This window comes from Neophocaena asiaeorientalis, unplaced genomic scaffold, assembly GCF_003031525.2.
Source record: "Neophocaena asiaeorientalis asiaeorientalis breed wild unplaced genomic scaffold, Neophocaena_asiaeorientalis_V1.1 scaffold294, whole genome shotgun sequence".
In the NCBI taxonomy this organism is placed as follows: Eukaryota; Metazoa; Chordata; class Mammalia; order Artiodactyla; family Phocoenidae; genus Neophocaena; species Neophocaena asiaeorientalis.
The window spans coordinates 3,919,702-3,937,799 of NW_020173945.1; the positions used below are offsets into that span (position 1 = coordinate 3,919,702).

The window sequence follows — 18,098 nt, forward strand, 5'->3', positions numbered from 1 at the left end:
ATTCTGATGTCTCTCTCCCTGTGGGCCTCCTGCAGGACACTATTGTTCAGAGGAGGCCCGGAGGGGGGTGGGCGGTAGACACAGAGCGCAGTCCCAGAGAGCACTGAGCGGGGGGCCAGCACGCCCAACTTAAGGCGTCCCTGCCTACTCACTATGGCCTTGGGCAAGTCCCTCCATGCCCTCACTTTCCCAGCTAAGAGACTGGACCAAGGCCAGCTGGGAGCAGCCCACAGTATCCTGGGGTCCATGAGGACCTGGGCTCAAGGTGAGTGGCAGGCAGGGGTTGAGGCGGGGGGCTCAGACCCAAGCTTGAGGCCTGGAAGGGAGGAGAGGACTTCTCTGCTTGGCAGTCACGGGGGACTCCCCACATGCCTTTCTGCGGACACTCTGCTTCCCGGGGGTCCTTCTTATAAAAACACGGTGTCCCGGGAGCAGCCCCGGGGATTCTGAGTCCCTTTGCCTGGGCCGGGCCTGATAAAGCTGGTTTCCTTTTAAAGAGATTCCAGGTGGTCCTGATGCTCAGCGACCTGGGAACCCCTGGCCCACTAGCAACTCTCCTGTGGGAAGCAGGTGTCCCCTGCCGCAGGCGAGGCCTGGCCCTGGCAAGGCCACACATGCCGCTGTAAGGCCTGTCTGGTCCCTATAATCCTGTCATCCAGTTGTCAAAAGCTCACTGAGGACCCCGGAGCCACTACCTAGGGATCCGGAGGCTGTGAGGTGACCAGACACAAAACAAGGTGCAAAAACAGGGGCTTCCAGAAGAGTCGGGAAAATACTGGAGAAAGGGAACCCCATCTCTCTCCCCGGCTCATAAATATGTGCAAGACAAATATGAAGAAAAAGCTGTGTGGGAAAAATATGGGAATAGTGTAAGCTGTTCACATATCAACGCATAGATTTAGGCAAAGTCAAACTCTTTTTTTAATGACTCTAAAGTTCTTTTGAAGCAAACCGTGAACAAAGCCAGCTGTGGAGGCCAGCCTCCAAGAAGGCCTCCAGTAAGCCCACCTCCTGGAAGCATGTCTGCTGGAGTCCCTCCCACATTGTACCTCAGAATATGGCAGAAGCCACAGACAGCACCTCCAAGTAGGTTATGAAAGACTCCCATCTTTGTTGCTGTCTTACCTCTGGGGGAAGCTGGCCGCCATGTTCGGAGCAGCCCTGTGGGGAGGTCCGTGTGGGCCCCCACCCAAGGCCAGCCTTCAGACAACTGCAGTCCGGCCAGCCCCTTGGAGCCATCTAAGGACAGACCCTGAGGCAGAACCACCCACTAAAGTGGTCCCAGAACCATGAAACTGCGTGAGATAATAAATGTTCATTGTTTTAAGACACTAGACTTTGGGGTCATTTGTTACACAGCAATAGCTAACTAATACAACACACTAGAAGATTTTAAATAGAAGAGTAACGAAGGGGCTTACATTTCAAGTATGACAACATCATAATTATAAAGCAACAGTCCATCAGACAAGGTGGTTCTGACCCCAGAATATGGTCACTCAGATCAATAGACCAGAAGAGAGAAAGCTGAGATATTTCACACAGAAAACTTTGCCCTTGAGATAAAGGCACTGCAGCAAATCCGTGGGGGAAAGAAGGAATTATTAATAACAGTACAGAGAATGTTGGTAACTATTTGGGGGAAAAAAGTGTATGACCGAGGGGGTGGACGGGTCTGGTTGAGCAGGACCTCACGGCGTGAAGGCACCGGGCCAAGTGTAGGGGACAGTTTTACCTCCTGATGGAGAAAGTGCCTCCGTCACCCAAGATGACGACCCTCTTGTCCACTCGTCGAGCTGTAAACCTTGGTGATCTCACTCTCCAAATCTGTTCTGGGGGAGTAATCACAGAGGCGACACCGTACTAGTTATCATAGTCCAAAACGGCACACAACTCACATGTCCCTTAATAGGAGCGACTGGGTGTCACTTCCACCTTCTTAAAGTGTGATATGTTCCCTTTATGATGAAATTTAAAATCGTATTTTCTTTTTATTTTTTTTGATGTGGACCATTTTTTAAAGTCTTTATTGAATTTGTCACAATATCGCTTCTCTTCTATGTTTTTGTTTTTGTTTTTTTTTTTTGGCCACGAGGCATGTGGGATCTTAGCTCCCCGACCAGGGATCGAACCCACACCCCCTGCCTTGGAAGGCGAAATCTTAACCACTGGACCTCCAGGGAAGTCCCCAAAATCATATTTTCAAAGACTAATCACATCAGAAATGCTCACGATACAATATTGTGATAAAACAGGACACACACTGCAGTCATTCTAACACCAGTGTGTTCATGGGGATTTCCTTCTACCAGTTTTCTTCTTTGTACTTTTCTGTGTTTTCTAAATTTCCCACAATGAACATGTGTTATTTTTATCATCATAAAAAGAAACAAGCAGCGTATTTTTAAAAACTGCACCACTCGGTAGCAATCTGATGATGAGGATATGTTGAGCCCCTGGTTTCGAGTTTCCCAAACTGACCTGTCATCCGAGGCGTTGGGTCCCTGAAGGGCCTCCTTTCTTGGCACACGAGGGGAGGCGGCTGCCTGTGAAGTGGCCTGTCATCAGAATCCCCCGTCCTCATTTCCTCCAGCCTGAGCCAGGAATGCCTTAACCCTCCGCGTTCTGCCTGCAAACACAGTGGGGCTGGGAGGCGAGACCAATAACTCTGTTCCCCCTCCAGCGCCTTCCCCGGGATGGCCCTGGACACAGTGAGAGGTGGGGACATCCATGAGGCCCCTGGGCATGAAGCTGATGCCCGAGGCTACGGGGAAAGTCCTGGGACTCTCTGGGGGCAGGGGGCAGGGCCTTGGGCTGGGCTGGGCTATGACTGGACTGGCCTGAACTGGGATATGACTGGGCTGGGCTGGGCTGGGCTGGGGAGGGAATCATGGATTCAGGAAACCTGTGAGTGAGCAAAGTATGGAAGAATCTTGTGAACGTATAATCAACTAGGCAGTCACTTCAGTATGTGTGTAACGACTGGGTCCTCACGTCATGAGAGCAGAGACTGTGGTGCCCAGCTCACAACCAGCACCCCAGCAGCAAGCAGAGCCATCTGTCTCGGACGCGAGGTGTCATGACACCCAGATACCCTTGGGAAATTACCAAATCTTGCCAGGAGTGAGACTGTCACCCTGGGACCCCCGGGCCTCTCCGCACCATAAGAGCATCTAGCCAGTCCCTAGTGGGTGTCAGGAGGCCTGTCAGCCTCGGCCCTACCTGACTCTTCCACGTTGCAACACGCCTAGAAAATGGTTGCATTGGTAAGGCCCACGCGGGTACAGGAAGGAGGGGCTGACAGGTAGAGGCCCCACCTGGCCTCACCAGGCTGCAGGCTTCTCTCCTGTGTACCTGCAGGTCCTGGGCCAGGATGCTTTCCTCTGACTGCTGGCATGAGAGACACCCTCGCAGCTCTTTGGGCTCAAGCCCAGACTCAGTCAGGGTCTGTGGCTCCAGAGCCCCACCGAGACCCAGACGGCAGGGACTCCCCACTCCGGGGAGGCTGTGAGCCGCCGCTGCTGTATTTGTAGATGATCCCATTTCTTAGCCATCTTTGATGCTCACGACTAATGAAGACAGCAGGGCAGGGAGGCCAAGGCCACAATACGAGGGGACAGATCCTTGGGATCCCATGACCCTGATACCAGCCTGGCGGGCACCTCTCTGGTCCCCTCCTTTACCACCGAGACTCCTCGCCACCAGGGACCCCAGGTTTTGAAAGTCTTTGCTGAGCAACCCACATTTCTTCATGATGATAACTTCTCCCCACTTGGCGGAGAATAAGAGGCCATGTGGGCACCTGTCCATAACCACAGGGAAGCTGGTACCTGCTGGGTGCTCAGGACACCCAGGCCCTGAACTGGGGGCTCCGTGTGGCTCCTGAGTCCCCAGCTCAGGCTTCACCTGAGGGGGACCCTCTTGCAGATGAAGAAACAGAAGTGGGGGGAGCCGTGCCCCACCCCGTGCCGTCAGCCGAACACCACTGGGAGGGTGTAAGCCCGGACTCCCCCCTGCCCTACAGTGCCTCCTGCCACCTGTCCTGTCTCAGGGGGTCACAGGAGGCTCCAGGCCAGTGTGGGCTTTCAGGGAGGACAGCCAGGGAAGAGCTGTCACCTCTCTCCTTCCCCCACTGGCCACCCTCCCTCCCTCCCCACACTGACAGAGGCTAAAAATACCCTTCTGTCCCCACGTGGCCGCCCCGCCCAGCCCAGCCCAGTCATATCCCAGCAGGCCCTCCATACCCCTTGGCCGCTGGGCAGTCCTGCTCTCCAGCCTGAGTTCTGAGACAAGGTCCAGGTGCCAACTGAGAGGTAGGGTCTGGGGGGGCAGATGGGAAGGCAAGGTGAGGACCAGGGCTGGGACCAGAGGGGAGGGTGGGTTCTAGTGGGACAGCTCAGTGGGCTTGGAGATCGCAGTGCTGGGTGCTTTGGAGAGACCCTGCACGCTGGCTAGGCCAGGCCCCTCAGCGTGGGGTGGGGGCTCAGGTCCTGGCTGGGGAAGAGGGCGAGGGTGGGCCGGGGGAGGCTGGACCACACCTCTGACTGCAGCCGGGGCCACAGCTGCCAGCCCCTGGCCAGAGCTGGGTTAAGGCCCTTTGGTGTCCTGCCCACTCTGCCCTCCTCTCTCCTGGCCTGGCAGGCACTGGGTGGAGGCTCTGAGACCCTCTGGAAGCACCCGCCCCCCTGCTGGAACTGCGGGGCAGCAGGTGTCAGCAGACAACCTGAGTCCCCATGGGAAGGTGCTGGGCACCCTGGCCCGCTGGTCCCCGGGGCTGCAGTGCCCAGAGAACGGGGCCACAGCAATGAGGGGAATGCGAGGCCTGGGGGTGACGGCCGCCTGACTGATCTCCTGCGCTCCCCTGGGAGGGAAGGGCCACCTTCATCCTGGCCAGAGAGACCGCTGGGTCAGGCAGGATGGACACGGACCAGGGCTCCCTACCAGTCCTGTCTGGGCAGAGCCCAGGCAGGTCCTTGGGCCCCTAGGTGGGTCCCTCGGGTGCTTCCCTGCTCAACTTCCACCAACGGCACCCCCACCCCGGGGCACCCGTGGTGCACGGTTCTCCTTATGGGGCTTTGTCACTTTGATGGCTCTTGGTTGACCCAGCATTCTGCACTGGCCTTCGCTTTGATGGGTCCGAAGCTGCCCCCTGGTGGGCAGACAGCTTTTTTGCTGTGTGGTAACTCGGGGTGAGATCACCTGTGCAGAACCTTTGTTTCTCTGGGGCGGTTTTCTTAGGGCAAAAATACCCGAAGATCATAAAGAAATATGCACATCATTAAATAAGCCCAGAAGAGGATCTGCTGAATCAGGCAATGTGAACGGCGGCCGCCCCCCAGAAAGTTTCCTTTGGCTGCTTTTCTTTACCAACCTACGCCCAGCGACGTGTAACCTGGGGGCTCAGGGCCCAGGCCCCCGAGCCTGGCTCCCCCGTGTCTGAGCTGTGTGGTCTCGGACAAGCAACCTGAGCCTTTTTTGCCTCTGTCTCCCCACTTGTCAAAGGGACTCAAACAGCACCCAGCTCTCGGGGTTGCCGCGAGGGCTGAATGATGAGTATTTGTGCAAAGCTCAGGATGGGCCTGCCACGTGGGGGGCACCGTGACAGCACAAGCTGCCGTGGGGACATGACCCCTCGGCCCCTTTCACCGCCAGCCTCTTAATCGGCACATGAGGAAGCTGGGATCAGAGAGGGGCGTGGCTCACCCAAGGTCACCCAGCAAGGTCATGGCCAGTGAGGACCTATGGGGCAGAAACTATTCAAATGCTGATGCTCTCCCCAGCAAGGTGGGATCTGGGAGCAGAGGAGGCCACTTGGGGGTTTGGGGGTCCACAGGGATCCCCACGCTCCAGGAGGAGGTATGGAGGGGGGCTGAGGCTTGGTTCCCTTGCTGGCCTGTCCTGCCCTGATCACTTGACCACGACTAGGTCTCCCGCCTGCTCTGAGCCTCAGCCTCCACACTGTAACCTGGGAAAGACACTGCCTGCCTTGCAGGGCTACGGGGCTGGCTTAGGTGAGAGGCTGGGCGAAGCGCTTCACGCATAGTTGATGCTCAGACCGACGGTCGGGTGGATGGGTGACTCGGGCTGAGGAGACCGGCCCCGTGGCTGACCGTGCTGGCTCCTTCCCTAGGAGCCCGTGGGGACGGCCGTGAGTAGGTGGCCGTGCAGTCATGGTGCGGAACGTGGACGACCTGGACTTCCACCTGCCCTCACACGCCCAGGACATGCTGGATGGCCTGCGGCGGCTGCGCTCCCAGCCCAAGCTAGCAGACGTCACGCTGCTGGTGGGTGGCCGGGAGCTGCCCTGCCACCGGGGGCTCCTGGCGCTGAGCAGCCCCTACTTCCACGCCATGTTCGCGGGCGACTTCGCCGAGAGCTTCTCGGCGCGCGTGGAGCTGAGGGACATGGAGCCGGCCGTGGTGGCACAGCTGGTGGACTTCGTGTACACGGGCCGGCTGACCATCACCCAGGGCAACGTGGAGGCGCTGACACGCACGGCCGCGCGCCTCCACTTCCCCGCCGTGCAGAAGGTCTGCGGCCGCTACCTGCAGCAGCAGCTGGATGCCACCAACTGCCTCGGCATCTGTGAGTTTGGGGAGCAGCAGGGGTTGCTGGGCGTGGCTGCCAAGGCCTGGGCCTTCCTGAGGGAGAACTTTGAGGCCGTAGCCCAGGAGGATGAGTTTCTGCAGCTGTCCCACGAGCGGCTGGCCACTTGTCTGGCCGGCGACCTGCTGCAGGTGCAGCCGGAGCAGAGCCGGCTGGAGGCCCTGCTGCGCTGGGTGCGCCACGACCCCCAGGCCCGGGCCACCCACCTGCCCGAGCTGCTCGGCCTGGTGCACCTGGACGCCGTGCCCCGGCCCCGCGTGCAGCAGTTGCTGGCCACGGAGCCGCTGATCCGAGAGTCGGAGGCCTGTCGGGAGGCCCTGTCCCAGGGCCACGAGGGGGTGAGTGACGGGTGGGGAGTGGGGAGAGGCGCTCCAGAGACCCCACCGGCATGGGGACAGACAGTATGATGGGGGTGTCCCCAATCTTGCAACTCTGCCTCCCTTGGGCCGGTTACCTGTGAGGGGGCCGCAGTTCATCCCCAAGTACAGGTTGCGCCCCTGTGTGTGCCATACCCTGGACGTGAGGGGAGAGGGACCCCAGAAGTGGTCATTCCCAACCCCTGTCTTGAAGGAGCCCACAGCTTGGTGGGGACAAACCTGGAAACACACCTAAGGCAGCATGAGAAAGGCCAGCGCTGGGCTGTGGGCATCCTCAGAGGGTCAGGCAGTCACGGAGAGCTCTCCGGAGGAAGCAGCATCTGAGCTGGGCTTTAGAGGAAGGATAGGAGCTTGGCAAGGGAGACAACAGTACAGGAAGATGGCACAGCTTGCGCCCAGGCAAGGAGCACGGACAGGCGTGGCAGCCGGCCACCACCTGCCCCTTAGGAAGCTGCTCAAGCGTTTATCGGGTGCAATTTCCTATCTGTGCTGGAGGTGGGCCCGGTGGGTGGACAGGTCCTAATGAAGCGACAGGCCAGGGGAGCCGAAGTCTGTCCGCTGCCAGGCAGCCTTGCTCGGAAGGGCTTCTTAGGAGCCACGTCAGGGGACAAAGACGTGGCTCGGGCCAGTGGCGGGGTGTGCGGTGGCAAATACTAACCGCAGCCCCGCCAGGCCCCGAGGGCGGCCTCGCGCTGGAGCCAGCTAGGAGCCCCGCCCACTAGGTGGTCACTCTGTGACGGTGGGTGGTGGGAGGGCAGGTCTGAGAGGCAGTGGGACCCCGGGATCCTGGGAGCTCTGGGCGGTGGCTCCTTACCCACCCAGGTAGGAGCATCCCAGCATTTCCTGCTGGGCCATCCCAGCGCGACCTGCCACAGGCTGGCTCGGGGAGCTGGGCTCCTGGTGGGGCGGGGAGCTTAGGTGGGGAGCTGGGGAAACGTACGGGCCTTGGCCGCTCGAAGCGAGCAGGTCTCACGCACAGGCACACCAGGACCTGCTGCCCCCGCCTCTCCCGGCCCTGAGCTCTTGTTACCGTCGCCGGCACGGGCACGGCATGTGGACATGTGTGTGTGAGTGCACACCCACGCACAAGCACACCCGGGCACGCACGCACTGCAGCTCGCCCCGCCCTGTCACAGGGCCATGCGGAGGGCCCACGGCTGCCCCCAAACATCCCGGCCACCCCCCGCCGCAGAAGCCACCTTAGCGGCCTGCTGGCGCCGGGCGCCTCTGACCCCAGCCCTCCCGCCCCCACAGGCGCTGCTGGGCCTCCCGCGGGAGCTGGAGGAGGTTCTGGTGGTGGTTGGCGGGCGGGCGCTGGAGGAAGAGGAGGAGGACGCCGAGCAGCTGGCTCCCCGCCCCGGGAACTTCGCCTTCTACGACCCCAAGGCCAGTGAGTGACCGTCCGGCGCCCAGGGCACGGGCCCTGCTGTCCCCGCACCGCGACACGGGCTGCACAGAGAGCGGGGCACCCACCGGCTGTGCGGGGGCAGGATGGGGGACTGCAGAGGACACCGGGGCCCCCGCAGGGGAGGGGGGCTGACTGTGTGGGGCGCTGCGGCTCCCTCTCCCATGACCGTCCGGAGCCCAGGGCACGGGCCCTGCTGTCCCCGCACCGCGACATGGGCTGCACAGAGAGCGGGGCACCCACCGGCTGTGCGGGGGCAGGATGGGGGACTGCAGAGGACACCGGGGTCCCCGCAGGGGAGGGGGGCTGACTGTGTGGGGCGCTGCGGCTCCCTCTCCCTCCAGCCACAGCCCTAACTTTGGGCCCTGGGGCCCTGGGTGAAGGGTCCTACCTCCCAGACGGAACAGCGTGGGAAGGTGGCCGCTGGCCAGAGTGGGAGGGCGGCCTGACCGCTGCTTCCTCTTGGCACCCCTGCCCTGTGTGCCCAGTGGAACCAGGTCCCAGGGGTAGGACAGAGGGCCGGGGGTGCAGACAACCTGGGGAGTGAGAGCTCAGGCTCTGGGTCGGCCCAGTGGGGCTCTGATTCCGGCCTTTGAGCGGGTCTCTCCATCTCCTTGAGCCTCGGTTTCCTCATCTGTGAGATGGCCTTTGTAACAAGGAGCCAATGGGAAGAGGGGCCAGGCCTGCCATCTGGATGGGGCCTCTCCTGACCACAAGAAGGCAGGGTTGAGAGGGCAGCAGGACGGTGGGGGGGGCCACACTGGCCCCAGGAAGCTCTTTGGAAAGCACTCAGGAGCTGGCCGCTGTCCTGGGGCCGCTCGGCCGGTGGCCACCACCCCCATGGCGTCAGCGGCTGGCGGGCTCCAGGAAGTCCGAGGCCGGCTGTCCCAAGTCAGGGCCAGACGAGAAGGGATTTGGGGGCTGACGTCAGGAGCTGAGCCCAGGAACAGCTGTCCCTCAGACCACGAGGGGAGGGGGCAGGGGGGCACTGGCAGGCAAAGGTCTGGTGACCGCTGGGCAGTCCCCACCCTGGGGTGACACAGACATGAGTCAGGGGGACACGCAGTCCCTGCCCAGTGGGCAGGCACCCGGCGAAGCCTGGGGTTTCACATGTCCTGAAAACTGTCGTAAACAGTAAACAAAGTCCTCCCAGGAACACCCCCGAGGCCCAGGTCTCTCCCACAGCCTCCCACAAGCACCCAAAATGTGTCCGTTATAGGACTTAACCATTCCCACACTTATTGCCTCATTTTGGTTTTTTCAAAGCACTTTCTCATCTCTCGCTTCAGTTGACCTCAGGTAGCTTTGTGAAGGCAGGCCAGCGCGGGCGCGTTACCCCATCCCTCACATTAGGGACACTGCACTTTTAACAGCAGCTGCCGTCTGACAGACGAGTCTCCTGTAGTCCCCACACTCCCGAGAGACGGGAATTAGCCCCATTCTACAGACGAGGAAACCGAGGCTGCGGTTTACCCAAGGCCACACCGCCGGTGCAGAAGAGCTGGGGCTTGGACCCGCTCTGCCCGCTACATGGCCGAGTCTGATCCCCTCCACACTGCCCGTGGGCACGGACGGTGCTCAGGATGAATGAACGGATGAGAAACGAGTGAATGAATGAGGCTGGTGTCATAACCCACCTGTGGCTAGTGATCAGGCCCCTTAACCCACTCCCCCATCTGACCAAGGTGGGACCTGACTCAGGCCCAAGAGGGCCCTCGGGGCTCAGTGGGATCTGCTGCAGGGCCGGGGTGAGACCTGGCCTCTGGAGCCTGGACCACTTCTCGGCACACCCTGGGTGCAGTCAGGCGTCCAGTCTGGGTGCCGGGCTCTGAGGGCGGCGCAGGGCACCAGGGGTCTCCAGGAGCCAAGGCTGATGCGCACGCAGCACCCGGGGCCACCTCGAGCCTCACCCCACCAGGTGTCCTCCCCCACCTCTGCCCCCAGCTGAGTCCCGCCCCTCGGCCCTCCCCACCGGTGAGGGGACATTTCTGCACCCCTAGAGCGGGGAGGAGAGGCCCCCGTAGTGAGCCCAGCCACCCTGACCCCTCTCTTTTCTTGCCAGAGAGGTGGATGGCGCTCCCAGACTTCCCTGACTACCACAAGTGGGGCTTCTCTCTGGCGGCACTGAACAACGATGTCTACGTGACAGGTGGGCAGGCGGGCGCTCCCCGCCTTGAGCCAGGCTCCCAGCAGCTTAATCCACAGAGCAGATCTGACCCCTGAACGTAACGGCCGTGAGAACCAACCCTCGCCCTGCACTCAGTGGGATCCCTGCCCGTTTAGTCAAGGCTCTTCCAGACCTTTCCATCTTGTGAAAGCAAGGACATTTACAATCCACACGAGGGTGCAGGGAACCGTTCTGGGTTCTGTCCTACAGCCGGGGCCTCCCTAGAAGGAGCTGTGTGATGGAGGGTGCCGGGGTCAGCCTTCTGTTTTATGTCTTAGAAGTTGAGGGTCCTTGTAAGGTCTGATTGAGAAGAAAGCTTCCACTGGTGGAGGCCTGAAACCACTGATCATGTTCCGCTTGTTTCTGGGGTGTCCAAATCGCACGGCGAGACTGCGCCACCACGGCCACCCCCAGCCCAGTGTCCAGCAGGACGGAGGCCTGGCGTGGGGGGAAGGGGGCGGGGTCCTGGAGAGTCCAGGCTGGCGGGCGCCCGAGTGGACAGAGCCTCTCCCGGCAGGGGGCTCTCGGGGCACCAAGACGGACACCTGGTCCACGACGCAGGCCTGGTGCTTCCCGCTGAGGGAGGCAGCCTGGAGGCCTGTGGCGCCCATGCTGAAGGCCCGCACGAACCACGCCAGCGCGGCGCTCAACGGGGAGATCTACGTCATTGGCGGTGAGGCTCCCTTCCCTCGCCTCCTGCCTCCTTCCGGCCCCTCCCTCTCGCCCCCACACCTGGGCCACCTGCTCCCTGGGCATCCGGGGTGAGGCTCAGACGGGAGCCTTGGTATCTGGCTCCAGGGTGACTCAATGCTCTCCAGGGACGCAAGAACAGGACAACGAGTCAGTCCCCGAAAGGGACCCATGAGGAGCTGGGGCCTCGAGCTGCCAGCAGGGACGACCACTCCCATCCCAGAAACTTGGGCTCAGCCCTCAGCTTGGGGTCACCTCCTCGGTGACGTCCCTGGGGTGAGGGGACCCACCGTGCCTCCTTTTGCTGTTGCCTTTGCCCACACCATGCCCTCGGCCTGAGCCCAGGGCCCACCTTATCCCGCTTACAGCCCAGAGCTGCTGCAAGGAGACGCTAACAGTTAGATGAGTATTGAGACATGAGATGCGTGTGGGAGTTTCCCGAGGCCTCTGGAGGTGACAAGCTGGCCCTGAGGCCGTCCTAGGTGCCCCACCTGTCCTGGCCGGCCCCCTTGCCCTCAGTGGCTGCCGTATCCCTGACCCAAGTGTAGAGGGCATGCGTAGGGCCCAGGGCAGCTCAGGGTCCCCAGGCTCTCAGAGCCCAAGGTGGGCTCCAGGGAGAGCAGGAAGCCCTCCCACCCACGGCTGGTCTATGTCATTGTCACATCCAGAGCGGAGGTGCTGCCTATAGCTCCATCCACACTGACCTCCTCTCTCCCACGGAAGGACCCCACCATGTGAGGGGTCAGGGGGTGGTGGCCTCCTGCGGGCCCCGTGGGCACCTCTCCAAGGGCCCTGGGCTCTAAAAGGTTCAGAGAGGCTGGGCTTCACGGTGAGGGCCCATTGCCCACTCTGGAATCGGGCGGTCCTGGGTCCAGGTGCCCACCCTCATGCCACTTCTTGGAGGTGAGGCCTTGGGCAGACACCCTCACCTCTCCGAGCCCCAGCTTCGCTCTCTGTAAAATGAGGATAAGTCCCCTGCCTCTTAAGGCCGTGCCCTTCCCCTCCTGGGGCGCCCGGAGTGGTCCCTGCGGCCTCTACAGGGCCCCAGACCCTACGTTTCCAGGAGCCTTCCCTCATCCTAGCCCCTGCAGCCCTGACACCTCCACCCCTTTCCCCTGCAGGCACCACTCTGGATGCTGTAGAGGTGGAGAGCTACGACCCCTACACGGACACCTGGACGGCCATCAGCCCAGCCCTCAAGTACGTCAGCAACTTCTCGGCGGCCGGCTGCCAGGGCAGGCTCTACCTGGTGGGCTCCAGCGCCTGCAAGTACAACGCCCTGGCTCTGCAGTGCTACAATCCCGTCACAGGTCGGGGAGAGGGGGCATGGGGCACAGGGAGGGGCCGGGGCCGGGCCACCAGTCCCTCCCAGTGTGGCCGAGGGGTAGGTGGGACCCGGGGGCAGGGCACAAGTGGGATCCCACCTCAGTGAGTGGGAGGGTGGAGGCCCCAGGGGTAGGTGAGGCCGAGAGGGTCAGGGCGCGGGCGGCCACAGCCCCATCAGCGGCGGATGGGACAGTCACGGAAGGCAGGGGACCAAGGGGGCAGGGGACAAAGGGGGTCACCAGCTCAGAGCCACAGCTCCATCCCAGCCTAGAGGTATAGGGGGCTGGGGGCAGAGTGCCCAGGGCGGGGGACAGGGAAGCCCAGCCCTGGGACTGAAAGCTGTCTGGGTGCTGCATCTGCCTGGAACTGGCCTCCTGGGGACGAGCAGTGGCCCGGACCCCCAAGGCACAGTGGGCGCCAGCGTGGGCTCTAGACTCTGTGCCAGGCTTTGGGCCCCCTCGGGAGCCCTGGCCGCACAGCTGCCTGGTGACACGGGCTGGGGCGTGTCCCCGCAGACACGTGGAGCGTGGTTGCCTCGCCCTTCCTCCCCAAGTACTTGTCCTCGCCACGCTGCACGGCGCTGCACGGGGCGCTCTACCTGGTGGGGGACAATACCAAGAAGGTCTACGTGTACGACCCCGGGGCCAACCTGTGGCAGAAGGTGAGCCAGCCTCACCTCCCAGGGCAACCCCCACCTGGACCCCCGACCCTGCAGAGAGCAGGCCCGGGGACGGTGGGGTCTGGGGGTGTCGCCACCGAGGGAGGTGGGGACAGTGAATGGAGACACAAGAGCCCAGAGCCCCCCTGAGGAAGAGCGCGCTGAGAACCTCGAGCTGCTGGTCACGGAGGATGCTCTGTCCCCAGCGCACAGCGCCTGTCCTCCTCGGGGGCAAAACCGGGCTCAGTACTCAGGGACCTGTGGACTCAGAGACAGCACTTCCTTCTTGGTGTCGGCCGGGCCCGAGGGGGAGTGAGTCTCCCGGCCCTGGGGGTGGCCAAGCCAGGGAGGGGATTCCTGAGCTGTGGGGGCGGGGAGCAGCCATTCCTAGGCACCCCGTTCCCCCCACCCCCATTGCCGCTACTCCCTCCCTCCTCCATCAGGCCCAGGGGAGGGCGCGGTGGGTGGAGCCCTGGGGGCAACGGAGCCCGGGCCTTTCCCCCTGTTTCTTCCCGAGAAGGAGGAGGGACAGTGCCCGGAGCCCGTGGTGGCCTCGGCACTAGCTGGGCCAGCAGGGCAGCAGCAAGGCCTCTGTGATCCTGCTGACCGCAGCTGGCCCCTGGCGTCAGCGCTCAGCTGACCGGAGGCCCCCATTACAGTGGCAGAACAGGTGCAGGGAGGACCTTCCAGGCTGACACTCTCTCCCTGGGTCCCGTTGGCCGGGCCCGTCCCGGCCCACAGCGTGGTTCTGGGTTGGGTCCCAGCTGTACGGGGCTCCACTTGGTCCTTCCCAGGCCTGGGGTGTTGCCGCCCAAGACCTCTCTCTTCCTGCCCTCCCAGGCTCTTCCAGAAGGGCCCACATCTTTAGCCCTCACCCCACAGCCCCCATCCAGGGCATCCCTAGGCTACGGGCCGAGGCAAGGGGTGCAGGGGCAGAGCAATGGGTCCCATGGGGCACCAGTCAGGGCTGAGGCCACATCTGTTCCCTCCGAGAGAGAACCGCCGGGAATCAGAAGCGCAGCCCAGCCCTCACCCTGGGAGGGAGCCCTGGGGTCAGGCCTCCACAGCTCCCACCCCCTCTGACTCCCCAGCTTCAGATGTGAGCAAATTCTGGCCTAAGAGAGAAAGAGGGGGCCGGAAACATCGTCCTGGGAGACGTAGGGTGGAGAGGGGAGCAGTGGGGTCTCTCCACTGAAGGGAGAGTCTGAGGGGCCCTGGCGGGGCAGCCGGGGTGAGGTCCCAGGCAGCAGGTGTGCTGGTGCCCTGGATGGGGTGCGGGCCGTCCTCTCTGCATGTCCCCCCGTCCCACCCCGAGGGCACCGTCACCACCACCCTCCAGTCGCCCACTGGACGCTGACCGAGGACTGTCCACAGGTGCAGTCCCTGCACAGCCTGCATGAGAACGGGGCGCTGGTGTCGCTGGGGGATGAGCTGTACGTGACGGGCGGCCGCTGGCAGGGCATGGACGGCGACTACCGCGTGGAGATGGAGGCCTACGACCCCCGGCGCGACGCCTGGACCCGCCACGGCGCCCTGCCCCGCCTCTGGCTCTACCATGGGGCCTCCGCCGTCTTCCTGGATGTCTCCAAGTGGACCCAGCCCTTCGGGCCCACCCAGGAGCCCTAAGCCGCCCCTCGGCGCACCTGGAGCAGGCCCGGCTGAGCTCCCGCCCCGGGGGACGGCCCCCTTTCCCTGTGGTTTGTGAACCAAAGTGTCGCCGTCCCCTCCAGGGCTTGGGCTGGGTTCGGGCCACCAGGGGACGTCAGAGGACACAGCCTTGGTCTCCGCAGCCACCACGCCAAACTCTGAGCTGACCCGCGGGAAGGGCTGGGCCTCTGGAAGCCTGTATGGATGGGAGAAGCAGCTCTACTGCCTGTCGGGTGTCTGAGACCTCAGAGGAAGGAGCCCAGGGCCGGGGGAGCCTTGAGAGAACTCCCGTGCTCTCTGAATACTGGCCGCCCCTGGCTGTGTGTCCCACTGGTGGCTTTTGGAGGACCTGCACAGGTGAGGGTGACACGGAGGCCCCGGAAGCTGAGGCTGTTGCAGAGGGTGGGCAGCACAGAGCAAAGGGCCTGAGGTGGGGTCAGCGCCCAGCCCTGGGGGGCCTGCTTCTGCCTGTCCCACAGCTGTGTGACCACAGCCGGCAGCCGACCCTCTCTGGGCCTCGGGCACATGGGGCTGCCTTGGGTGGGCTGTCTGCTCTCCCTGCCCCCAGCCTTACGTTGGCACCTTGTTTCCAAAGACTGTTTCTGGGGACAAAGGAGACCCAGCTTTTTCTGTGTCAGCCCCAGGAGGGCAGCACTCAGAGGCTCTGAGGGAAGGGGGCGGGGCGTGGCGGGAGGAGAGAGGGTCCTCCCACCCGCTTGGGCGCTGGGGGCAGAGGGGGCAGTAGGGCTTCCCAGGGAGGCGAGCAGCGAGAGCCAGGACCCCCCCAGTTTCTTGGGGAGATTTGCTTCTAAACAAAGGCTCTTCATCAAAATGAAGGTCCCCAGACGGGGGCCCACAGGGGCGGGGGTCCTGCAGGGACTTCGCGGGATGGCCCTTGGGCGCCTTGGTGGCTTGCGCCCAGGCGGCCTCCTGAGCCAGGAAGACCAGCACTTGGGGTGACTCGGGTGGCTCGCGCCTGCCCAGAGCCCCCTGACTTGGACTGGGTCCCCTCGTGGGGCTGGCTCGGCCGCCCTGCTCCTTCCACCTCATCCTGAACAAGGCCAAGTTTGTAGCCAAGGGGATGATGAAGGACTCCCACTGGGTGCTCCGTGGGCCAGCCCCTTTGACACAGGCTCCGTCAGGGGACACAGGGCTCCAGATGGGGAGCTCTGGGTCCAGCCTGGCACCGAGCAGCTGAGGCCTCGGGTACCTCCCACCCCCTCAGGACCCAGGTTTCCTCTCCAGGACCAGCCCACAGGCTCCTCTGTGAAGGCATCAGGGACCCAAGGGAGCTTTGACATCCCTGGTCCTGAGGAAGGAACCCCTGGTCCCTCCAGCTTCTATGGATCCAGATCCACTTTGCTCCCAGACCTGAGCCCTCACAGCCATGTCTTACGGGAGAATTGAGTTGGGCCCAGGGCCCAGACAGAGCGGGGCCTGCTGAGTGTCTGCTCTCTGCACCTGAGGACACGTGGTGGGCTGGTGGCCTGGGTGAAAATGAGGATGAAGGTTTCTGGGATCCTTGAATCTTTCCTTAAGAAAATCTTCTGAATTTTCAATCCAGACAGTGATTGAAAGTGCTGTTTCAAAACAAAGACTGAACGTGTCGAAGTGGACTTATTTTGATGACAAATGGGTAGTTGAAAAGGTGGTGTTCTAGGAGAAGGCCTGCTTTCTGCCCCACTTGCCCCCACGGCACTGGGGGGCAGTACTTGGGGTGGGGGAGCATAGCCCACTCCAGGGCCTTGTCCTCAACTTTGGGGCGCCAAACCGCCCTTCATCTATCTGATCAGCAGAGCTGGAATCGGGCCCCTCCAGTTGAGTGATGGAGAATAGTTTAATGAGCTATTTCCGAGGTGTGGGCAGGCTGAGGGGGACCCAGCAAGGGCTCGAGGAGCTCCCAGGGCTACCGACGGTGGGTAGCTGCCACCACCCCTCGGCCTCCAGGGCCGAGCAGAGGAGATGCAGACCCCAGAAAGGGAGCTAGAGGGAAAGGGCTGCCGAGGAGCTGGGGCCTTTGCTAGAGGAACGCAGCCACTGCCACTGCCACTGCCACTCCCCCAGTGCCTCCCACTGGCCAAACCCAACCAGAATCAGAGGAAAGACAGGCCACTGCCACAGTCTGTAGTGGCCAGCCTGCAGGGGCAGAGAGCAGGTGGACAGGGGTGGACAGGGCACAAGGATGGGCAAACAAGATCTCCAGCACACAAAGCAAACACAAGAGATTCTCATGTAAGATGGACACTCATGTACTCATTCAAGCAAGGATGGTCATGGAGAATCCAGGCCTCCACACCCCTTTCCAAAGCCCCCAGAAATCAAGGCTCATCAGAGGGCTTGGGGCTAGTGCGGAATCTAGAAAAGGGAACAGGTAACTTTGGAACACGTGCAGATGCCCACCACTCTCAGACCACGGCAGGTGACCACCTGCCCCGCTCCAGAATACTCGTGTGTGCCGGGTGGGTGCATGCTGTCTTTCCCTCAGACCATGTTGGGTAGACTGAGACACCTCCAGCAGACCCTGCCTGCAGTGACCACAGTGCTCTCAGCAGCCGGGCCCAGCACAGCTGAGCCGGGTGAAGCTCCCTTTGGTCCCCAGACAAGCCAGGGTCTGGGGATGCTTCTAGACATTTGCACTGGACTTGGATTTTCCAGGACCTCCTAGACAAGACCACTTCATTACTGAGCATCTTCCCTGTGCCAGGCAGGGACAGGGATTGCTGGAATCAGCCAGCTGACATTTGTAATTAAACGGACTGGTCAAATGACGGTTCACTGTGGTCCATTTAGACCACTGCATCAGTTGGCTGGTTGACCAGTTGGCCCAGTGGAAAGTATGCGTGCCGACCTTGGATTTTGGTAGTGACTGAAGAACGGGGTGGTTTCAGCCACATACAGCGTAAGGATGTCCACTCCTCCAGGGCTGTGTCATTCGTCTTTGGTTCCCAGAGCCTAGCACAGCGCTGGACACTCAGGCTGAAACGTACCTGCCGTTGCTATGTGTGCAGGACTAGGTACATAGCAGAGCAGCCGGGCATGAAGCGGATTAATTGAAGAATGGAGTAGACTGTGATGAGACTCTTCACGGAGAAAGTAATTGCCTGTTTGGCATGAACACCCTAGGAGGCAACGTGATGTCCTCAAAGCTAATAGACTGTCCTAGGAATTACCTTGGTCGCAATCACATTTTAGAATGTGCTTCTTCCCACAATGGCAAACGGA

The 18,098-nt window shown here is 61.9% G+C and overlaps 1 protein-coding gene across 1 annotated transcript; it reads left to right on the top strand.

Annotated features, from left to right (window-relative positions):
• The first annotated feature begins 6,170 nt into the window (after positions 1 to 6,170).
• On the top strand, positions 6,171 to 14,855 carry KLHL30 (kelch like family member 30). The gene is made up of 7 exons (XM_024752786.1): positions 6,171 to 6,944; positions 8,238 to 8,373; positions 10,451 to 10,537; positions 11,073 to 11,228; positions 12,367 to 12,555; positions 13,087 to 13,232; positions 14,604 to 14,855. The coding sequence occupies exons 1-7, from the start codon at positions 6,171 to 6,173 to the stop codon at positions 14,853 to 14,855; spliced, it is 1,740 nt and encodes a 579-aa protein (XP_024608554.1).
• Positions 14,856 to 18,098: the final 3,243 nt, after the last annotated feature.

What these genes read in the sequence shown, in the direction of transcription:
- KLHL30 (XM_024752786.1), top strand. Translation starts at nt 6,171, where the DNA reads ATGGTGCGGAACGTGGACGACCTGGACTTCCACCTGCCCTCACACGCC. An exon ending in CTTCTACGACCCCAAGGCCA is followed by an intron (nt 8,374 to 10,450) that starts GTGAGTGACCGT and finishes TTTTCTTGCCAG; the next exon opens with AGAGGTGGATGGCGCTCCCA. An exon ending in CAACGATGTCTACGTGACAG is followed by an intron (nt 10,538 to 11,072) that starts GTGGGCAGGCGG and finishes CTCTCCCGGCAG; the next exon opens with GGGGCTCTCGGGGCACCAAG.